The 19,469-nt window shown below is 36.2% G+C and overlaps 1 protein-coding gene across 3 annotated transcripts in view; it reads right to left on the bottom strand.

Moving 5' to 3' along the window:
• LOC118276606 (nephrin) overlaps positions 1-19,469 on the bottom strand; it is a 284,280-nt gene that overhangs the window by 76,595 nt on the left and 188,216 nt on the right. For all 3 annotated transcript variants that reach the window (XR_004783681.2, XM_035594954.2, XM_035594953.2), the window contains exon 7: positions 8,522-8,637. Coding sequence is in view for 2 of the 3 variants with exons in the window: in XM_035594954.2 (XP_035450847.2) it covers positions 8,522-8,637 (116 nt within the window). In the remaining variant the exon portion in view is untranslated. The remainder of the gene's footprint in view (positions 1-8,521; positions 8,638-19,469) is intronic.

Genomic DNA, 19,469 nt, shown 5'->3' with positions numbered 1-19,469 from the left:
GGAAATCGAGAGGAATATTTGATGCTTTTTTTTTGGTGGTAATATTGTGAATCCGTATATGCGTTATTTGATAGACAGAAGTGTAAAAAATATTAAAAAATATATATTCACAAAAGAAACTCTTGGCACTGAGATAGGCTACTAAATGCCAAAGGTCTTTATGTAACACCCGTATAGTATAAAGAAGAAAATATGAAACAAGTCCAATGCTACAAAATCAGGAACCAAACCTAAGATCTTAACCCGTCACACCCCGTCAAAACAATTCATTTCAGTTCCGCCCACAATTCAAGAAATACCAAAACATGTTAGAAATTCGTTCAAAACTTTCTCTATACGACTACGCTAACCCTGTTTGCCTGGCAAATCTCGCGTACTACGCGGGTACGCGGTACGCAAGTAATACGCATGTCAACTCTAGCGTTTGTAATTAAGCGGGCATTGTACCGCGAAACGACGAATTTGTTACTACGCGTCTGACTGTCACACCGAACTGTAATTGAGTTTACGGTTTATATTTTGTTCGGTTGCGAGTGTTGTTGACTTGTAAACAAGTTGTATTATGAATGAAATTAAATGCAAGTGTGTATAGGTTCGTATTTGGTGCAGTGGTAGTTGATTTTCTGTATATGAGGTGAATAATTTTAGCTGTATATGAGTAGAGGTGTAAATTATGCGGTTAATCGCTCAAATCAATTCCTAAACTTACAGATTTAATTTGACTGGTCTATTCCAGACTTACTTCTTATGTTTATTTTTCAAATCAAATTTATTCGATAGTATTCAATTTTATCTGAAATTAAATATGCTCAAAGCAATTTGCACTCTATTTCAACGATTCATAAAAAAATCTTTTGCAAATAGTTATCTATAATTACATCTTTACCTAAAATAATAGACACATCATTATAGATTGCATATTTAACTCACTCGAGAGTCTACTAAAATAAATTGAAATTTAAAAATTCCAGAACATTTTATAAAAACAAATGCGAGGCTTATGCAAGCTTTGAAAAGATCTGATGCGTTCAATATTATTGTTTCATTCCAATTTTAAAACAGTTATTTGCATTGGCAACGATCAATATAATCTTTGGGCTTAAAAGGTTGTAGGTGAACAACCTTTGTGTTATTTTATGTGATATTCTGCCTGGGGCATGTGAGAGATGAAAAAAATCTATTTTTTTTTTATAGGAAACGTTTTGAATCATACAATATGTTGAGTTAGTTGGTCTAAATAGTCCTTAAGTCATAAGCATTAATGGTCATTATGATACAACACTGTTTTAGCCTTACTTCTGAGTATTTACTTATAATTTGTATTGAGTCTTTCAAAGTCATCAACTATTGCTCACCTTACATTAAAGTGGACTACAGAATAATTTACAAGAATTGTGCCCAGTATATGGCAATAGGCTCACCCCCTATTACATGGAACTTATAACACAAATGGTCAAAGGTAGGTGTACATTGTATAGCGGCATTACGTGCCGTAATATGCACCTATGTCTACTACTTCGGGGATAAAACGCATAACGTTATCTAATTTACAAAATTTAATAAAAAAATGCACCCTTTTAAAAACTTAAACAAAATTCATTCCGCATTGCAAAACCCGCTCGGTCCGGTGTAACAGGCGTTCAAATAAACGCAATGTTATGTCGTAAAACTTGAGTCGCGCGTGGTGTGTTCAACTTTTATTATAATTTGGATAAAATGTTCCTATGTACGAGTACTTCACTGGAAGAACATGAGTAACGCTTAAACTGATTGCGGTATAAATGACTGGGACACACCAAATACCAAAATTTTAACTTTACAATTGAATTCTCTTGTTTTTGTGGTATTTCCTTTGTGCCCACTAAGTTTCACTTGTATACCTGAATTATGTACTGTATAGGGGTTACTTAAATTGCCGAAAATAACGACTATCTCGGGGATTACAATCGATTTCTGATAAAAACTCAATAGAACTATGCAGAAAAGTCGATGCGACTGCTACTTAGTGTGTTTTTTCTGATCAACAAACTGTTTTAATTATAAGCCTAGGTTTCCTGACTCCACCATTAGTTACTGGTATATAAATAATCTTAGAAAGTACGTATATAACTTGGAAACGTCGCATTGACGGTGCTTGCCGTTGGTAGGTTTGGAACCCGCACCCTCATGCATGACAAGCGGCCGTCTTAAACTTCCGAGCTACCACGAGATACGATTCAGCTAAAAAATATAATAAATTTATGTGTAAGGAGATATTTTTACCCAACTGGATTAGCTAAGCAACAAGTATGACAGCTTAATTTAACGTCTCCATTATGTTCGAGGTAAATTCATAGGAAAACGTAATTATTTAATTTATTCATAAAGTCGAAAATTGTCTGACATTCCGTGGTACCCACTTTCTCATCCGTCAGTCTGTTTGTGATCAAAGAAAAGTGAATTTTCTCAAGAATATAAAAAAAAAATGAAGCAACCTTTTGATCTCGGTTTCATAAGCAAGAACATACCTCCGTCAAAAAACAAACGAAATCCTTTTTTAATTACAGCGGAAAAATGCAAAAATACACTTACAATGAAAAAAAATTAACTATTATTTTAAAAATTTTACCGTCATGAGGTTTTCTTTCCCTCTATTTTTAAAACCGTTTTTGATTTTGTAAGCTTGATTTTATTTTATTAAATACATTTTTTTATATACACCTCCAACGGCGTTTGAAATAGAGATGTGGATGTGTCGATCAAACTTAGGCAGTGATATCGATAAATTCATATTTTTCTTCATTGTTTTAAATTAATAAGACTCCTAAGTAATTTAGTGGTATTTTAATTACTGTTAACGTCCCTCCGAACTAAAATCGAACCGCAAAGATCTTTTAACGGTCCCATTCAACTATTAGAAGTCCACAAAATAACGCTACTAATAATAACCTAACCTAACTATTACAGTGACCCTAAAATTATCCAACTAGAGCATCCCAAAAACCGATACCCATCTTATCTCCCAAACACTTATATCACGATGATTTATTAAAACAGACTCGACTAACTAACATCCATGTCTAGTACTGAAACTTTTTACATCAATCAGTCTTCAAAATAAGATTTCGAAAAAGGCCAAGGGTTTTAACCCTAGCATCAGATTCCAGCTTTATCTAGCCAAAACTTATTTGATTTATTAATCCTGTTCTGGTTCTAAAAAAAAGTATTTCCGAAAGCCATTATTTTCACAAGGGATTCTCGTAAAGTAACGCCTGATTCAATCAATTAAGGTGCCTTGGTTCAACAAAATAAAATGCTGAGAAACGAAATTTAATTCTCTGTTTTATTAGGTACTTGTGGCGTAGGGAGATTTCATTTTGTTTGTTGCGGTTTCGTGGTTCTTTTTTCGGGTTTAGCAGGTTTTGGAAATGTCAAAGTGTGTGCTTATTTTTATTGATAGGTTGGTGTTGAAATGGAAATAATGTTTGACAGTTGAGGGAAAGGTTTCGGATTCCATTTTGCGATCGGGCATTTGTTTTGCTTTTGCGATTGTGTTTGGAAATGATCTTATTCTACAGTATATAATAACTAGTAAATCATAAAGTGAAGTTTACTAATAATATTAAAAAACAACGCGCATTAAATTACATTACTGAAATAATGTGAGAAAAAATCTTTTTCTGCAACAAAAACCCCTTTTTTTCTCAAAATGTTTTGTAAATGTTAAATTGAATCACATTCTTGCTCATTTATGAGTAAAATATTTGACATTACTGCTCGTCTCTGAAGAGCGAGACGTAGGCTTGCGACACCCACGCTCTTGAACATTAGTTACTACGCCTACGGCCTGAGTATAAAGTACTCAACTGGCAAGAAATTTAGATTAGGAACTGCTTAAAATTTTAAAAAGAGATTGTTTTTTTAAAAGTCCTAAACAAAATAAAAATGTATCACTTACCATATTTCATGCAAAAAGGAGTCATATTTTAAACACCTATTATTCATCATATCGAAACTTGAAATGCATAAAAATAGCCTACACTAAAACTTCATTCAATCCACACTAAATCACTCAGTCGTCTAAGACAATCATAAATCATACAATTCTTAAAACGGCACCATAAAAAAATGTCGACATCTTCAAAAACCTAATTAATATTAATTATCGACATGCCACACTTGCACATCACTAAACTATGTAAGCTGAGCATAGGGGAAAGAAAACAAAGTGCTCGTTGTTATTTAACGATGGAATTTCGCGAGCTCATCCTGACACACCCTGTGTGTTAATAAGATAATTAGACTTCAAGTTTATTAAGAATACTTTATCATTTACAAAAATCATGTTTTTCATTATTAAAGAAGATATTTTGTAGACATTTTGTTTTATTCATTTATAATTCTCACTTCAATGAAAGGGCGCTAAAAATATCTGTTGATCACACTGACTCTACCACTGCGAGTTTGCTTTTCGTTTAAGGAGACAGAAATGAGACTATGTTCGGCTCTCCCATTGGTTGTTTCATTTGAGCCGGCCCATCACAGCGTCGAACGCGGTCTCGTTTCGATCTCGTTTAACGTAAAGCGAACTCGTACGAAGCCCCTCTGTATTCCATCACTTATTCATTTCATTAACCCATCACAAATCCATATTTTACCCTTACACTATAAAAAACTTCATAAACCGATCATCATCAGTATAGTAGCAGATTTATTTAAAAAAAAAATCCGAACCAACTAGTACAAACGATCAGTGAAAAAATATTTGCAACAAACAAAATCCAATCATAATTTCGAACAAATTACATTTTTGCTGGGTAGAGTAGGTTGGGGCAAAACAAACAGCCCACTTCAAACGCAACGACACGGCTTCGCAGCGGACATGGACTTAGAGGCATGAATTATTAATTTTCCATTTAAACCAGCCTGGCAATGTTTGCTTTCCTCCGATGTCCCCTATTGACTTTATCGCTACCGAATGGAGGGGGGATTAATTGCGTAAGGTTCACGATTCGAAAATATTCGGAGACTGATCAATTTCCAATGTGGCTTTTAGGCTTTCGAGTACTATACAGAGGATTCGCTTTTAAAAGAAAATAATGGTTATTTTTCAAGAGTGAGTTTTTAGATTAACGGCTTTGTTTTTCGAGAGTATGTATGTATGTATGTATGTATGTATGTATGTATGTATAATTGTTTGGCACGCTCTGCAGCCTAAACGGCTTGATGGATTTTGACATGTGAGGTTCGTTAGATTCGTTTTTACTGTGAGAGTGACACTGGATATTTAATGAAAAAACAAAATGGCGGATTTTTGGCGCCAAATTCGAACATTTCTCACTCTCTAGCCTGAACGACTCGATGGATTTCCGCTTGATAGGGGTCGTTTGATTCGTATTTACTGTGAGAGTGACAGTAGATATATCAAAATAATGAAAAAGCAAAATAGCCGATTTTTGGCGCCAAATTCGAATATTGCTCACTCTCTAGCCTGAACGACTCGATGGATTTCCGCTTGATAGGGGTCGTTTCATTCGTATTTACTGTGAGGGTGACACTAGACATATCAAATCAAAATACAAAAATAATAAAACTAAAAAAACTAAAATAAAAAAGGTAATTTAAAAAACTAAAAAACCCGACTGCGTTTCTTTATAATATTAAAATGAAAAACCCCTAAAACAAGAAAGTCATCGTAAAATTTAAGCAGTTTGAAATATGAAATTAGTGAAGGCACATACGGCTTGCTTTCTAGAATGGGTCCCGACTGCTTAAATTTTACGATGACTTTCTTGTTTTAGGGGTTTTTCATTTTAATATTATAATTAGATTAACGGCTTTGGGTGGCCCAACAAAGGGATGAGTAAGTGCAAGTATCGGCATATTTTTTTAACGATTATTTACTTATTGCTTCAGCCTGGAATTGATATACCCACGAGCACCTAGCTTCACTGACAGACAGACTAACGGTTTCAATTTGACGTTACAAAAGTGCCTAATTTAGGATTAATTTAAATAAATGCTTTGACTTTGATGTCATTACGGAATAGGGGGCAAACAAGCAAACGGGTCACCTGATATTACGCGATTAGCACTGCCTATGGACACCCGCAACACCAGAGGAGTCACACGTGCGATACTGGCCTTTCAAAAAATAATAAGCTCTTCAAGGAAATTTTTAATATTATATCATAAAACACGTAAGATTTTATAGTTTTATTATCTTATTTTGTCCAATAGCTATCCTCCTTATAAAATTATTCTACTTTAACCATAATACACATTATATAATATAATAAAACATAAACAACCAATCCCACTATGCAAAATGCAGCAAAATGTTTCACGCGATACCACTAAAATCTAAGACAAAAGACACAAAGCAAAATATATCTTCATGCTATACATCACACGGTCCATTTTCCCCTACAACTGGCACAATGAAGAAATAAGAATTTCTTAAAGCAATTTCCAGTTCTAAAATTCGAAATTAAAGCTCAAGAAATAACAGAAGAGAACTCGACTTCTCTATTCCGTTTTAGCCCAGTTTCCTCTATTTAAATTCTGAGAAAATTTGGGTCGAAACTATTAAGAAAACATGTGTTGCCTGAGTTACATGGAAACGTTAAGACGTTTTATTTAAGATTTAATTTTATTTTAAATGCACCACGTGTAGAGTTTTGGTGCATAACTAAGAATTATATAAAATCTAGTTTCGTTAGTCTTGAAATGGTTTCGAGAATTTTTGAGTAGAACTTATAGCAGAGGGTGGCAAACGAGCACACGGATTGTTTGATGGTAAGCAATCAGCGTCGCCTGGATACCCACAACACCAGAGAAATTACAAGTGCGTTGCTAACCCCCAAGTCAGAGGATCCCTAAGGATCATTTAGAAAGACCGAATTTGGCTGTTGTAACTTGTCTACCAAATAAACGAAAATTTCCCACATTTATTCTTAAAACAACCAATACGCTTCCAAAACTCTAACAGAAACTAAACTAAACAAAAATAAAAAACAAACAAAACTCAACTTCACCAATAGATGGCGTTGTACTACAGTTATGTCTGCTGAATGTAAACGTTGGTGCAACGATCTCAATCGAAAGGTTTATTAATAATTCATGTGTGTCGTAGCGTGGTCGTGTCGTGAGGAGAAAACAAACCTCGCAGAGATGGGAATTTGTTCGCTCAAGTGGAACTATTGTCTTTGAATGGGATCAACGGGCTGACGTATCATTAGGAGATTACCAGGAGTAAACATCCTGGATGATGGAGTCTCCTTTCTTATGCGAGGTTACTTTAATGTGTGTATATAACAGTACACTTAATACGAGTTTACTTTACGTTGAACGGAAAGGAAACGCGAGCACGTTCGATGCTCTGATTGGTTGGTTTATTCGAACCGGCCAATCAGAGCGCCGAACGCGTAACGTGTTTGTTTGTAAACGCACCCACGACACAGGACAAAAAACCTAATAAAAAAAAACATTTATTTGTCGCGATTACCTCAAAAAGGCTATCCTAATCAAAATAGATAATACGTTTTATAATTTCAAAAATCTCAGCATCATTATACTCATACTACCTATAAATATCACAACAGATCTACCCATCCACCTTCAATAATAAGAACCGTGATTATATTCCTATTTATTTCAGATTCTCAGTAGGAGTCTAACGTCCCAATTTGTAGAATTGTTACAGAAATATCATCGACGCGGGAGGCTGTAAGATTATTATTACATACTTGTTTGTCATGTAACATTATAACAGAATTGCCGACATAAATCTAACAAATTGGACGAACTAATGTTCGTTGGTAGGTAATCAAATTAATCCTTTACTTTGTGGATAAATAGAGAAATGAAATTGTGGGGAAATTACGTGCTTTGTAATATTGAATTTATGTCTTTTAATGTTCTTGGAGTAAATATATTTATTGCTATGTTCTGCCATCGGTTTCGCTCGCGTTTTTGTTGGATAAAAAGTATCCTATCACCCAAGTCGGCTCATACTCTGTCTGTATGATTGATAGACAAACATACAAACAAACAAACTTTCACATTTATAATATGTGATGTTCCTTGATTTTGTTATTACCGGTTTTTGTCATTTGATAAAAAAGGCTCGACCCCTATTACATGGAACTTATAACACCAATGGTGAGATGTGGGTGTACATTGTATAGCGGCATTACGTGCATAATGTGCACCTCTGTAATATTTTTGTATTAACTTCTCTCTCGCGAGTTCTCTGAGCACCCTTCTAAGAATATTATTGAAAGCAAGTATTTTGCTATACACAGAATTTAATTCCAGATTCTATACTACATAACCATAAGGGAGTTGAAAAATACTTTGCATGACCTGGGGCTCGAACTCAATGGTAATTATACAAATCAACACCTCATATTCAAGAATCAAGTTTAAGTAGAATCAAAAGTAAAGACATCTCAGGTTGCCAGCAAAATTTTCTATTAGAACTTTCTTAATCACCATTATGCCCAAATCCCCATTATCCCACAAATCCCCAGCTACTTACATAACACGCTGAGCTGCACAGTGCTTCGCATAGGGCTGTCTCTCTGCAACGCCTCGTGCCGTGCTTCGCAAGTAAAGTCCGCATAGTCATCGTCTGCTGTCGCTTTGAAGTGTACTCTGTGAATAAAAGAATAGAGTTCAAAATTGATTGACAAAAAATATCTATAGACTAAAGTGTACTCTGAAATCAAGGGTGTTAAGTTCAAAATTGACTAAAAGTATCAGTACACTTAAGCTTTAAAAGAGTTAAATTTGGGAACTATAACTATACGCACGTATATTGTTACATATAGCAGAGTTGAGTTTATTTTAGTTTTGGTATTTTTTAGTCCAATATTTAATAGCCCGAATCGGAAACCGGTAAAGAACCTGAAACTGTGGGTTCTATTCAAGACAATGACTTATTATATTAACATTTTAATGTTACAAGTTACATGTTACAATATAATCACATGATTAAGTCAAACAACGTAACAGTAACTAATCAAAACCTTAAACTACATTAACACCTCTATCACATCCTATAGGGAATATATAATACAAAATTAGTTTAATCGACCACAAACAACCAAAGATCAATTCAATAAATGTTCTACCCGAAGCATTGAATCTTGGTCTACATAGTTCCAATCTTATAATTAAGGAAACAGTCCCATAGAGAATTTAGAATTCAAAGAGAATTGAATTTAGCATAAACTTTGGTCACTTTATATATAACTTGGGATCTTTGCTACGGAACCACGATTAGCTGTTTAATTATCATTATGGTATAAGCTGGTAAACGAGCAGATGGATCACCTGATGGTAAGCAATCGTCACCGCCAATGGACACCCAACACACACAAGGCGTTACAAGTGCGTTGCCGGCTTTTTGGGGGTTAAGAATTTAAGGGTTGTTGGTGAATCGGGTATTAGAAAGGGCGTAATTGGGCCTCCGGCAACCTCACTTACAAAACGAAACACAAGGCAAGTGTTGTTTCAAGTCGATTTTTTATAAGGCCGTGGTATCACTCCGGTAGAGCCGGCTCATTCGTGCCGAAACATGACTGTCCCACACTTTTGTCCCTATTATAATAAACCTATCAGCATAAATGAAACCCAAAACGAATACTCTTTACAAGGTTTAGCAAAACTGAACTAAACGCAGTATCTCGTGGACTCTAGACATAGATGACTGTAGACATACACATATACATACAGGCGATATACATATAATAGACTAGCTACTTCCTTGCGGTTTCACCCGCTCTGCTTGGCTCCTATTGGTCATAGCGTGATGTTTTATAACCTATAGCCTTCTTCGATAAATGCACTACCCAACACAAAAAATAATTATTCAAATCGGACCAGTAGTTGCGGAGATTAGCGCGTTCTAACAAACAAACAAACAAACTCTTCAGCTTTATAATATTAGTATAGTATAGAAGTATAGATATAATAATATATAATAGTAAGTAAACGACTCCGTGGCAGATGTTCACAATCGCTCCATAGCGGCGATGTAATAATATGCCCTGATTTGCCCCGCGACCCCGTCTGCAATGTCATGGGGAAACTTGTGCGCTATATTGTTTTAAAATTGTGCAATAAAAATATAAAGATAGAGGTCCTTTTTGTTTGTGTTTCTTTTTAAAATATGCTTAAGTGTTAGTGTTTATAAGAGTTACTTTATTAAATGTTAAGTGGCTGATAGTGGTTGGTTGTTCAAAGCTGAAGATCGAGCTTAGTGGCTATTGAAGAGAGATGTATACGTTTGTAGATGGAATAGAGATTTTTATAAAAAGTAGTATAATGTTGATATAGATAATAAATAATAATAAAACTTAAAGTGATCAAACAAATAGACAGATTGTGAATCTGATTAAAAAAGAGTAACCTATGGAGTTTCTTGCTCGTTCTTCTCCATAGGAATCTACACTTTGGATTAAGCAAATATCTTCACTAGGGAACATGTCTGTCATTTTTATCTCCAAAAGGATTATCGGTTTAATCAAAATAAATAATTTTACTTTGATAGGGTACCGTAGGTATTGTATCATATTATTATCCTTCATAGAAACTACAAGCCAATACCAAAACTGCAACATTACTGTCATTCCTAACTCGAGCTAAGTATTATTGAGTTTCTCGATTTCCAAGTTTCCAATAAGTTCTCATCTTAAGCTTGAAATTTGTTAGTTACTCAGAATGATAGATGAGCTAAATCTTGCAAAATAAGCTACTAGAATAATGAGTAAAACATAATTTGGCATCAAGTCTTTTGTTTCCCGAAGGCGTAGGCAGAGATGCATTCATGATAATTAGGTAACTTATCATAATTAATTATTATGTTATCGGCTTACTCACGTACTGTTTTGACGATTAACTCGACTAGTTTCAAGCCATGCAAGAGGCTCATATTCATGAGGAGCATTTCGCGACACACGACGCGGCGATTGTCACGATGCTACTGACGACTCGAGTTTCGCGCCCATCGCGCCCTCTGCCTGGAATCGCGCGTACTATACGGCGCGTGCGACGTTGTTGGCTCGTTAGACTCGTTCGCCGGCGGCTGCGTAGGTGTTGGGTTCGATTCTCGGGTCGACGCAAAGACGGTGCTGCATACCGCGCTCACTGTGTCACACTCCAGACCCGCAACATTGTAGGCTGACGCAGATTGTAGACTTGGCTTCCAGGCAGGAGGTAATGCCCAGCCACCGTCTCTGTTGAAGTTGGGACGACGACTTATTTCGATGGCCTCACGTACTTTCCGCGGTACGAAGTATTTCTCCCTCGCTAGTACGGAGACCTTGTCGAAGCGAAGGAAGTGAGCCGTGCCCGCGCTACAAGCATGCTCGGCTACTGCAGATGTATGGGTGTCCATGTTCTTCACACTGCGTATGTGTTCCTTTAGTCTGGTTGTGATGTTGCGGCGAGTTTCCCCGATGTAACTCGAGCCACAGTCGCACGGTATCATGTATACCCCGGGAACTGCCAGTGGATCCTTGTCCTTAGGCGAGCGTAATAAGTTTCGTAATTGACCCTAGACGGGAGAGAACATATTGGATGATTTTCTCCCCTCGAAAAGTCGAGTTAATCGTCAAAACAGTACGTGAGTAAGCCGATAACATAATAATTAATTTAGTATGTCTCACGAAAGTTACAATAAAACTTATCATAAGGTGTAAATCCACCTGTAAGAGACGATGTATGTCAAAAGGGGCAGAAAGGATCGAGATGAAATTTGGAACAGGGATAGATTATGATCTAAAAAAAAACACTGGTTTTTAATCCCACGTGAAAGCAGGCGAAACCACGAACAAAAACTAGTTTTGTTATAAGTTTCTATAAGTGACAGAACGAATGTTTGACATTAATAATTATTATAATTTAAGACAACATTATTGTTGCATATCATATCACATTATTATGAAAATTGTTATGGATCTAGACTATATAGACTACTGCTACCAGCTTAAGACCTAAAATGTACCAAACTATCGCAAATAATTTGAATTTGAATTAAAATAAATATATCTTACTTCAATGATACCACATTTCATGTTAGCCCAAGAAAATATACTTTCTTTTACAAAAATTAGTATTGCAAGTGTATGAGTATATCTTTTGAGGGGCGAGTTATCACTGCACGTGACCACACTGCAACATATACTGCATCTTATGCGCTGTGCATTCCTTATCATGTTGAAGAAAAAGTCGATTTAAATTGAGATCAAAAACATGTGGATTGAATTTGGTCGGTCTCTTGGCTGTGTTGAAAATTAGACTGTATTTTTTGTGCATTAAAATGTGAATTGGAATGAATATATTAAGTTAGGTTGGAGAATTGATAAAGCGTTTTTTTGATAATCTAAACTTTTATAACATTTTTCACTAGTAGTAGTGCAAAAGCCGCAGAGATGTAGGGTTAAGGGGTTGTCGGGGCTCCGGCTCGAAGAGTAGGAAAAGGAACGGCGTTGTTTTTAGTCATTAAGAGTCTGACACTCTCTCTTGCCTGACCCAAGGCGGGAGAACTCATTGGAAGATTTTCTCCCCTCGGAATAAACCAAGTTTTACAGAATTTGTGAATAACACGTAGTCAATACGCAATGAAGTTCTATTCAATGGAATCAATGTAATGAAAAGGGAAAATTATTAACCCCTCACAAAACTAATAACGTGTCCTAATCTACAAGTGCATTATAGTCACTACATTAACAGAAATATTCCCGTAAAACATCAAGCTATTGTGGCAACGCGTTTAATTTCAGACGGGACATGTCCCGTAATTCCCTCGCTGTCACTTGCGCGACGTCCCGGATCCGGTTTAATCCGGTTATATCGGGTTAAATCTGCAATAATGCGGAATTTATTTCATTGCAGACTTTGTGACTTGCTTTTAATGGTTACTACACATGTTTTAAAGTGAATAGGATTAGATTTTGACTTCGTTTTTGGTATTGTTCCTTTTGTTTCAAGTTACTGGGTTTTGTCCTTGCTTTTTAGAACAGTGATGTCGCACGAGTTACGCTTTTCTAAAGGTATTATAACTTATTTAATTTGTAAATAAAATATTCATTATTTTATCAGAGACATAAATGGGAGTCCCGGACTGCCTAGCGGTTTACCGGGGCTCTGGCTCGAAAGGCAGGAGTAGGATCGGGGTGGTTTTTAGTCAGTAAGAGTCTGTCACTCCCTCATGCCTCGCCCAAGGCTAGAGAATATATAGGATGATTTTCCTTCCCAAAAAAGGCAAATAAAGGTCGTTATAAAATACTAAGCATTGAACCCAAACACATAGAAAACAATGTAGATTACTAAGACGTCATACATTGTACTTATCTAGGTACCTAAGCAAAGTTTATACAGCCTAATATTAGTTCCACGATATCAGACGCCTAGATTACCATAACCAATAACTAAACAGCCTGTATAATGTCAATTTCGAGACGTAAACCTCTTTATACGATAATCAACGATCTTGGCAAGGTGAAGCCTGTAATTAGCCGAGCTTGGCAGGCTGACTGGTGATTAAGATGTCGTTAATAAATATTATCATTGTAACGTAATGTCTTCCCTTTTAATCCCCGCAGGCAGAGGCACGAGTGTTAAATGACACGATTACTTTTCAAATATCAATAGTTATATGTTATAAAGTTAATGTATAATTTGAAACTCCGTGATATAACTGAAAAAACATCCGAAAAATATCAATGCAATAACTATTGTGAGACATACTAAACTAAAAATTACGATTTACTCATGTAAATTAATCATAAAGAGTCTTATCCTAAAGATAACATTAATTTAATTTTCGAGAGAAGAATGTAACTTATAATAAAATTATAAAGTCAAACATAGACGATGCTATTTAAAAACAACCCAAAAGAACTATAATAAAACAAAACAAAACTGCAAAATAAACTAAATTAATGTTTTACACCAACTCTCAAGTGCTAACCGAAAAAAGTAAATAAATTAATAGCAGCATAGCATTCAAAAAATAAAATGTATCCGAAAAATCCAGCCCATTACCTGCCAACTTGACATTTGACAGAAATTAAACGAATGCTATCGCTTCATTTAAAAAAAAAGTAAAGTACATTTTGACAGTTCGTATGAAAGTGTGATGGCGGACATTTTGCGTTGAAGATTTAAATGTTGTATTTTGTGATTGCATGAGATTTGATTATTTTAAATATTGGAAAATACTGATCAAATTTTTATTTCGACTGCCATTGTTAGTTGAGATTTCGTAAATGCGACAATCGAGTAGAAGACTTTTTTTGAAAGTGAAAAATCAACCAATGACTTCTCCCGCCCGAGGCGGGAGGGAGTGTCAGACTCTTACTGACTAAATTCCACCCCGGTAACCTGTTATAGGCAGTCCGTAGCTCCGGGTATCGACAGGGACTTACGAATTCGATTCCCAAGTCGGGTAAAATATTAAATAGGTATTGGTGTTTGTTCACTTTTTCGAATATGCTTTATAGTAGTAGTATTGAGTTTAAAATTGCGTCCAATGTTTGACAATGTTTGTGTCCTATTCCATGAAAAAGGTACAACTAGGGAATTGGAATACTAATTACTTTTAGTAACAGGTAAAATCTAGTTATACTGGGTCTGTTTTACAAAATGCCACACAAATAAAAACTCGCATTCTATAATAATAGTAGAATAAAAGTGTGAGTAAATAAAAGTAACAAGTGTACAATGCAATTTATTGTTAAACTACATTGTAACGCGTTTAACAGAGCCGGGAAATAACTGGGCCGGTTATAAATTTACTGCATTTCAGCAATTTACAGTTACGTGACTTTCAGCGGGAAGTGAACGTAGTTTGTTAATAATATACGAATTAGGATGGACGTTGGAAGTTTTAGGGAATTTCGACTTTATGTAACTTAATTATTAATTACAATATGCATTAATTCTTTTTTTGGGACAAGCCCGCCACAACCTCCCTTACCGCTGCAACTCCTGTAAGCCAGGATCTACAGTAGATACAACCATGAAAACACCGGAACACTGAAGTGCGGCGCGTCCCAGTGAAATGAATGACTGTATTGGATCTCGCAACGAAACAAATCAGAAGATGTTATTAGAGGAGGAGAAAGAGAAAAAGATAGTTTCCTCTTCCATTAATTGGTATTGAAAACATGTTTGAATTTCGCTTGTCAATATGTTTTTAAACCAACTCCTAGTGAGAAAATCCTAGTGTGGAGCAACCTCCACACTAGGATTTTCTCCTGTACTGTGAGTGCGTTTACAAACATACACACATGACACCCAGACTCGAAACAACAATATGTGGATCACACAAAGAGTTGCTACGTGCGGGAATCGAACCGGTACCTTTCCATCACTGTCATTACTTTTCCGTACCTGTCAATTCGAATCTATGAGCTCGATTGCATTTTCGCCCGTCATTGGTTGAGATTATGCTTACAACCAATGACATGATTGACCGCGACCGAGTTCACTTCGATCATTCAATTTCAATTGATCATTATTTTGTCTTACTTAGCAATCGATTTCAAGAATTTAATCACAACAATAAGTATGCTTCCCTTTATACAATACATAGATCTATCATCACTTCTTGATTAAAATTTACATCTAGTTCATATATGTATAGAAATGTAGTCTAATTTACAATCTAGAAATGTAATATAGTCCTAGAATACAAATCCGACAATCGATATAATTGTAACCGAAGTGAAACAAACGTAATACATTAGATTGTCAGCGCGGCGGACGTCAATTTCAGAGTTTCAGGAAACTTTTAGACATCTGTCATACATGTCTGCTACATCGAATTAGTTTTTTAATGGAAATGGGTGTATTTCTATGTTTTTGTTTACTTTTGTTTTTGAATTGGCTTTTATTTTTTACTATACTAAGTGTCCTTTTCCACCAGAGACGTGCTATGCTACGTTGCTGTTACGTTTGACTTCGCAAAGGACTCAGCTAAGCTATGTATTTTATATGGAAAGATGCTTGCTATGGATGCGTGTTATAGATGTGTGCTATGAATAGCTTGCCCACAATCGATACATCGCATACTCGACTGCGTATATTCCTCGCACAGCTACATAGCTTAGTATCAATAGAAACGATTACATAGTTTCACAGCTTAGCTATTACATCTTCGTAGCATTTAGCATAGCTACACAAAACAGTTCTGGTAGAAAAGCACCCTTTATTTCTTTACAAGGATTATTATAAAAGCCTAATTGGATGTGTGTAACGTAACAACAATAAATATCCAAGAATCCCTCACATACAAATAAATAATATTAATATGCATGTCATGTAAAATATTTCGACCTCAGCTCACCGGCAAACGCCGTAGGTATGGAAAGTTGCAAAAGTTATGAAAATTTTAACAATTTTCATAGGAAACTTTCACATCGTTACAAGTTCGATGTTTGCTGAAAATGTTACAGAACAAGAGGTTTGTTTTACGTAAATTTCAGGATACAATGGGAAGACGGTGTTTTCAGGAGTTTCAGTTATTGATACTCTAATGATTCTCGTATATAAGGTGTTTTGAAATTAATCTGCCACGGTTTTAATGGGAGGTAGTGTTGTGTGTGTTATAATCTTCAAGATTATAATAGTAAATAAATATAAATTATTGACTTTGAGCATTTGTTTTTCTTTCAACTAAATCTACCTATGGCATTGTTACGAAAAAGCTATCTCTCAGGGTCTCTGTCACTTCGTCAATGAAAACAATTTTTATAAACGCATCGTGCGTCTTTGTAAACCACTTTATGCAGAGTAGAGTCAATATTTATTTAACTTCTTGTAAATTCTCAAATTGAATTACCTGATCAGAGCTAAAAAAATTCTTTACTATAGTAATCTTCAAACACAACACTACCTCCCATTAAAGCCGTGGCAGACAATATTAGAACACCTTATATAATAACTTCGCGCTATTGTTTCGTTAAAGGTAAGCAAAATTGTGCGAATTGTACAAGACAATTATACTGGCGTTTATACTCAATGTTCTTGTAATGGGTAAAATTTAGGGTCATTTAGTTAAATCTTTAGTAATTAAGATATTTATTGGACAAGCAGTCAAGTTAACGACCTCAGGAATATTTATCTTTTCTTGTACTTTATTAGCTGGCATTCATTTGCTTGTCATTGTTTTGTATGAAAGCCTTTCTAATAAGTTAATAAATATTCAATTTTGTAACAAATAGACCGAGTGATATTTATTTATAAAGTATTGTAGATAATTATGTTATTATGTTGTAATATTAAAACATTAAGTTCATTATTTTTTGTAGGTTAAACAGTACTTTACTTATATAAGTATAGTATGTATTGTCACACCTTTTAGCATTAGCTTAGCTTTTCACTATTTGTGTTATAAGTCACATGTACTGAGCCCAGTATATGGCAATAGGCCTATTGCCATATACTGGGCTCAATGGTTACTACTGACAAATTTTCGAAAAGCCGAAAAAAGTCCAGTTTTCTTTGAACGACCAGGGAATCGAACCCGAGACCCCTTCCCCGGCAGTCACACTTACGACCACTCAACCAACAATCAGTCAAAATATACGTTAATTATAGTGCATCCACATTTTCTAACTGTGCTATACTCTGCACTGGAGCGACCCACCCATCTATAATTGCTTACCAACATTGCAGCTTAACCTTAAAATAACGAAATTAATGAAGCACCAACCATCATACAACCCACCAGGTATAATAGTCCCATAATTTGAGCCCACACGGAGAATTCCCAACAAAATTAGGGTTCCGCATGATGATATCTTGTCACTAAAACATTGTTATAAAGGAAAAGGTTCCGTACGCAAAACTAATTTGTTACTACGACAATTGCTGTCAAATTTTGACACAGGTCACGTTGCTGTTCCCTGGGGGGGGGGGGGGCGAAATATTTGGATACAAACAACGCAATGTTTGTTATTAAAATGTCATTATAGATGCTTGTTGCTGTAACCGTTGCGTGGTGTGATTGGTAAGAACTGGAAACGTGGTTTTACTGCAGTTTTGAAGAGGCAGTAACTAATTCAGTAACAACATTAAGAAAAGATACGTTGTGATACGTTTTGTTTCTTTTGAAATCTTTTTGAGGAAACATACAGCATGGAGATCAGTCATATGATTTAAATGAAACTACAAGTATTACTTAGTCCACAGAAATAAATAATTAAATTAATCAAGTATTAAATTCTGTGTAAACAGCTCCATTTTCCTTGATCACAGAAGAGCTGTAATGGTGTATGTTGTCTAGGAATGTTACGGACATGCGGCGCGGCTGTTGTGTTCAAATTAGCTCAAAGAGAAAAATGCACTTTTTTGCTTACCTACTGGGCCTATTTCGCTTATTTTTCGTATATTGTCAGCCAAGATGATGAACAAATATTATGTGGTTCAAATTAAGTCATAAGAGGTTTCCCCACACGGTATAGTAACAAACCTTATTCTAATATTTTGCCATTAAAACCGCAAATAAATCCAATTTATACCATGTCTTTAAATACACCCTCACAGACCTCTAAATTCCTCACAAAGTTACTCTAGCCACACTGCATCTCAGACCAGTTCTGACGTCATAACTATCATTCAATATAGGCAGGTCTAGTTTTTGTGAGACGTCAATTACTCGTGCAGACGAGAAATGTTCCTGAATTCATTTAGTCCATGTTTTATATCTTGTATCGTGTCGTACGGTATTCTGACACATTCTTCATATGTTATTGGCATTTTTTTTTTTTTTTTTAGGGTGGTAAATCATCCAATGACTTCTCCCGCCTTGGGCGAGGCGAGAGGGAGTGTCAGACTCTTACTGACTAAAAACCACCCCGTTCCTACTCCTGCCCGTCGAGCCGGAGCCCCGGTAAACCCGCTAGGTTGTCCGCAGCTCCGGATTAGGCATCAGCCCTGCTGGGCCCCATCTGTGGTGGTCTGATGGCTCTTTGAGGCGCGCGCAGAACGCGACGCGCCGCACGCACGGGTCTGGTTCTGGTCGGGCGGCGAGCTACCCTTGCTCGTCGTCCGCAGACCCGCACTTACGGTGGCCGGAAATCGTCGCGCGATCCCCGACGCCCGGAGTGTCTCTCGCGACGGCTGGGGCGTGAAGAGGTTCTTTCTCTCACGCGGCCCGCCTCCTCCTTAGCTAGCATGACTGCTTCGCAGAAGGAGGAGACGGCATCCCAGTCCCCCTCGCTCCGCACCATGGCTTGTATCAGTGCCGGACGCGAGAGGGCGCCGTCGCCGACCACAATGTTATTGGCATTGCGAGTTTAATTTTAGTTTAGTTTTTTATATTTTAAAACTTACTTTAAGTGTTTTGTTAAGTCAGTAAATTGTGGTGGCCAGGAGGTTTAAGACGCCTGCTTCTCATGCATGAGATTGCGGGTCCGAATCCTACCAACGGCAAGTACCAATGTGACTTTTTCCGAGTTATATGTACTTTCTAA

The sequence above is a fragment of the Spodoptera frugiperda genome, chromosome 17 (assembly GCF_023101765.2).
Source record: "Spodoptera frugiperda isolate SF20-4 chromosome 17, AGI-APGP_CSIRO_Sfru_2.0, whole genome shotgun sequence".
Taxonomy (NCBI): Eukaryota; Metazoa; Arthropoda; class Insecta; order Lepidoptera; family Noctuidae; genus Spodoptera; species Spodoptera frugiperda.
Note: the sequence above shows the minus strand (reverse complement) of the source record. Positions and strands in the feature narration are given on the sequence as shown.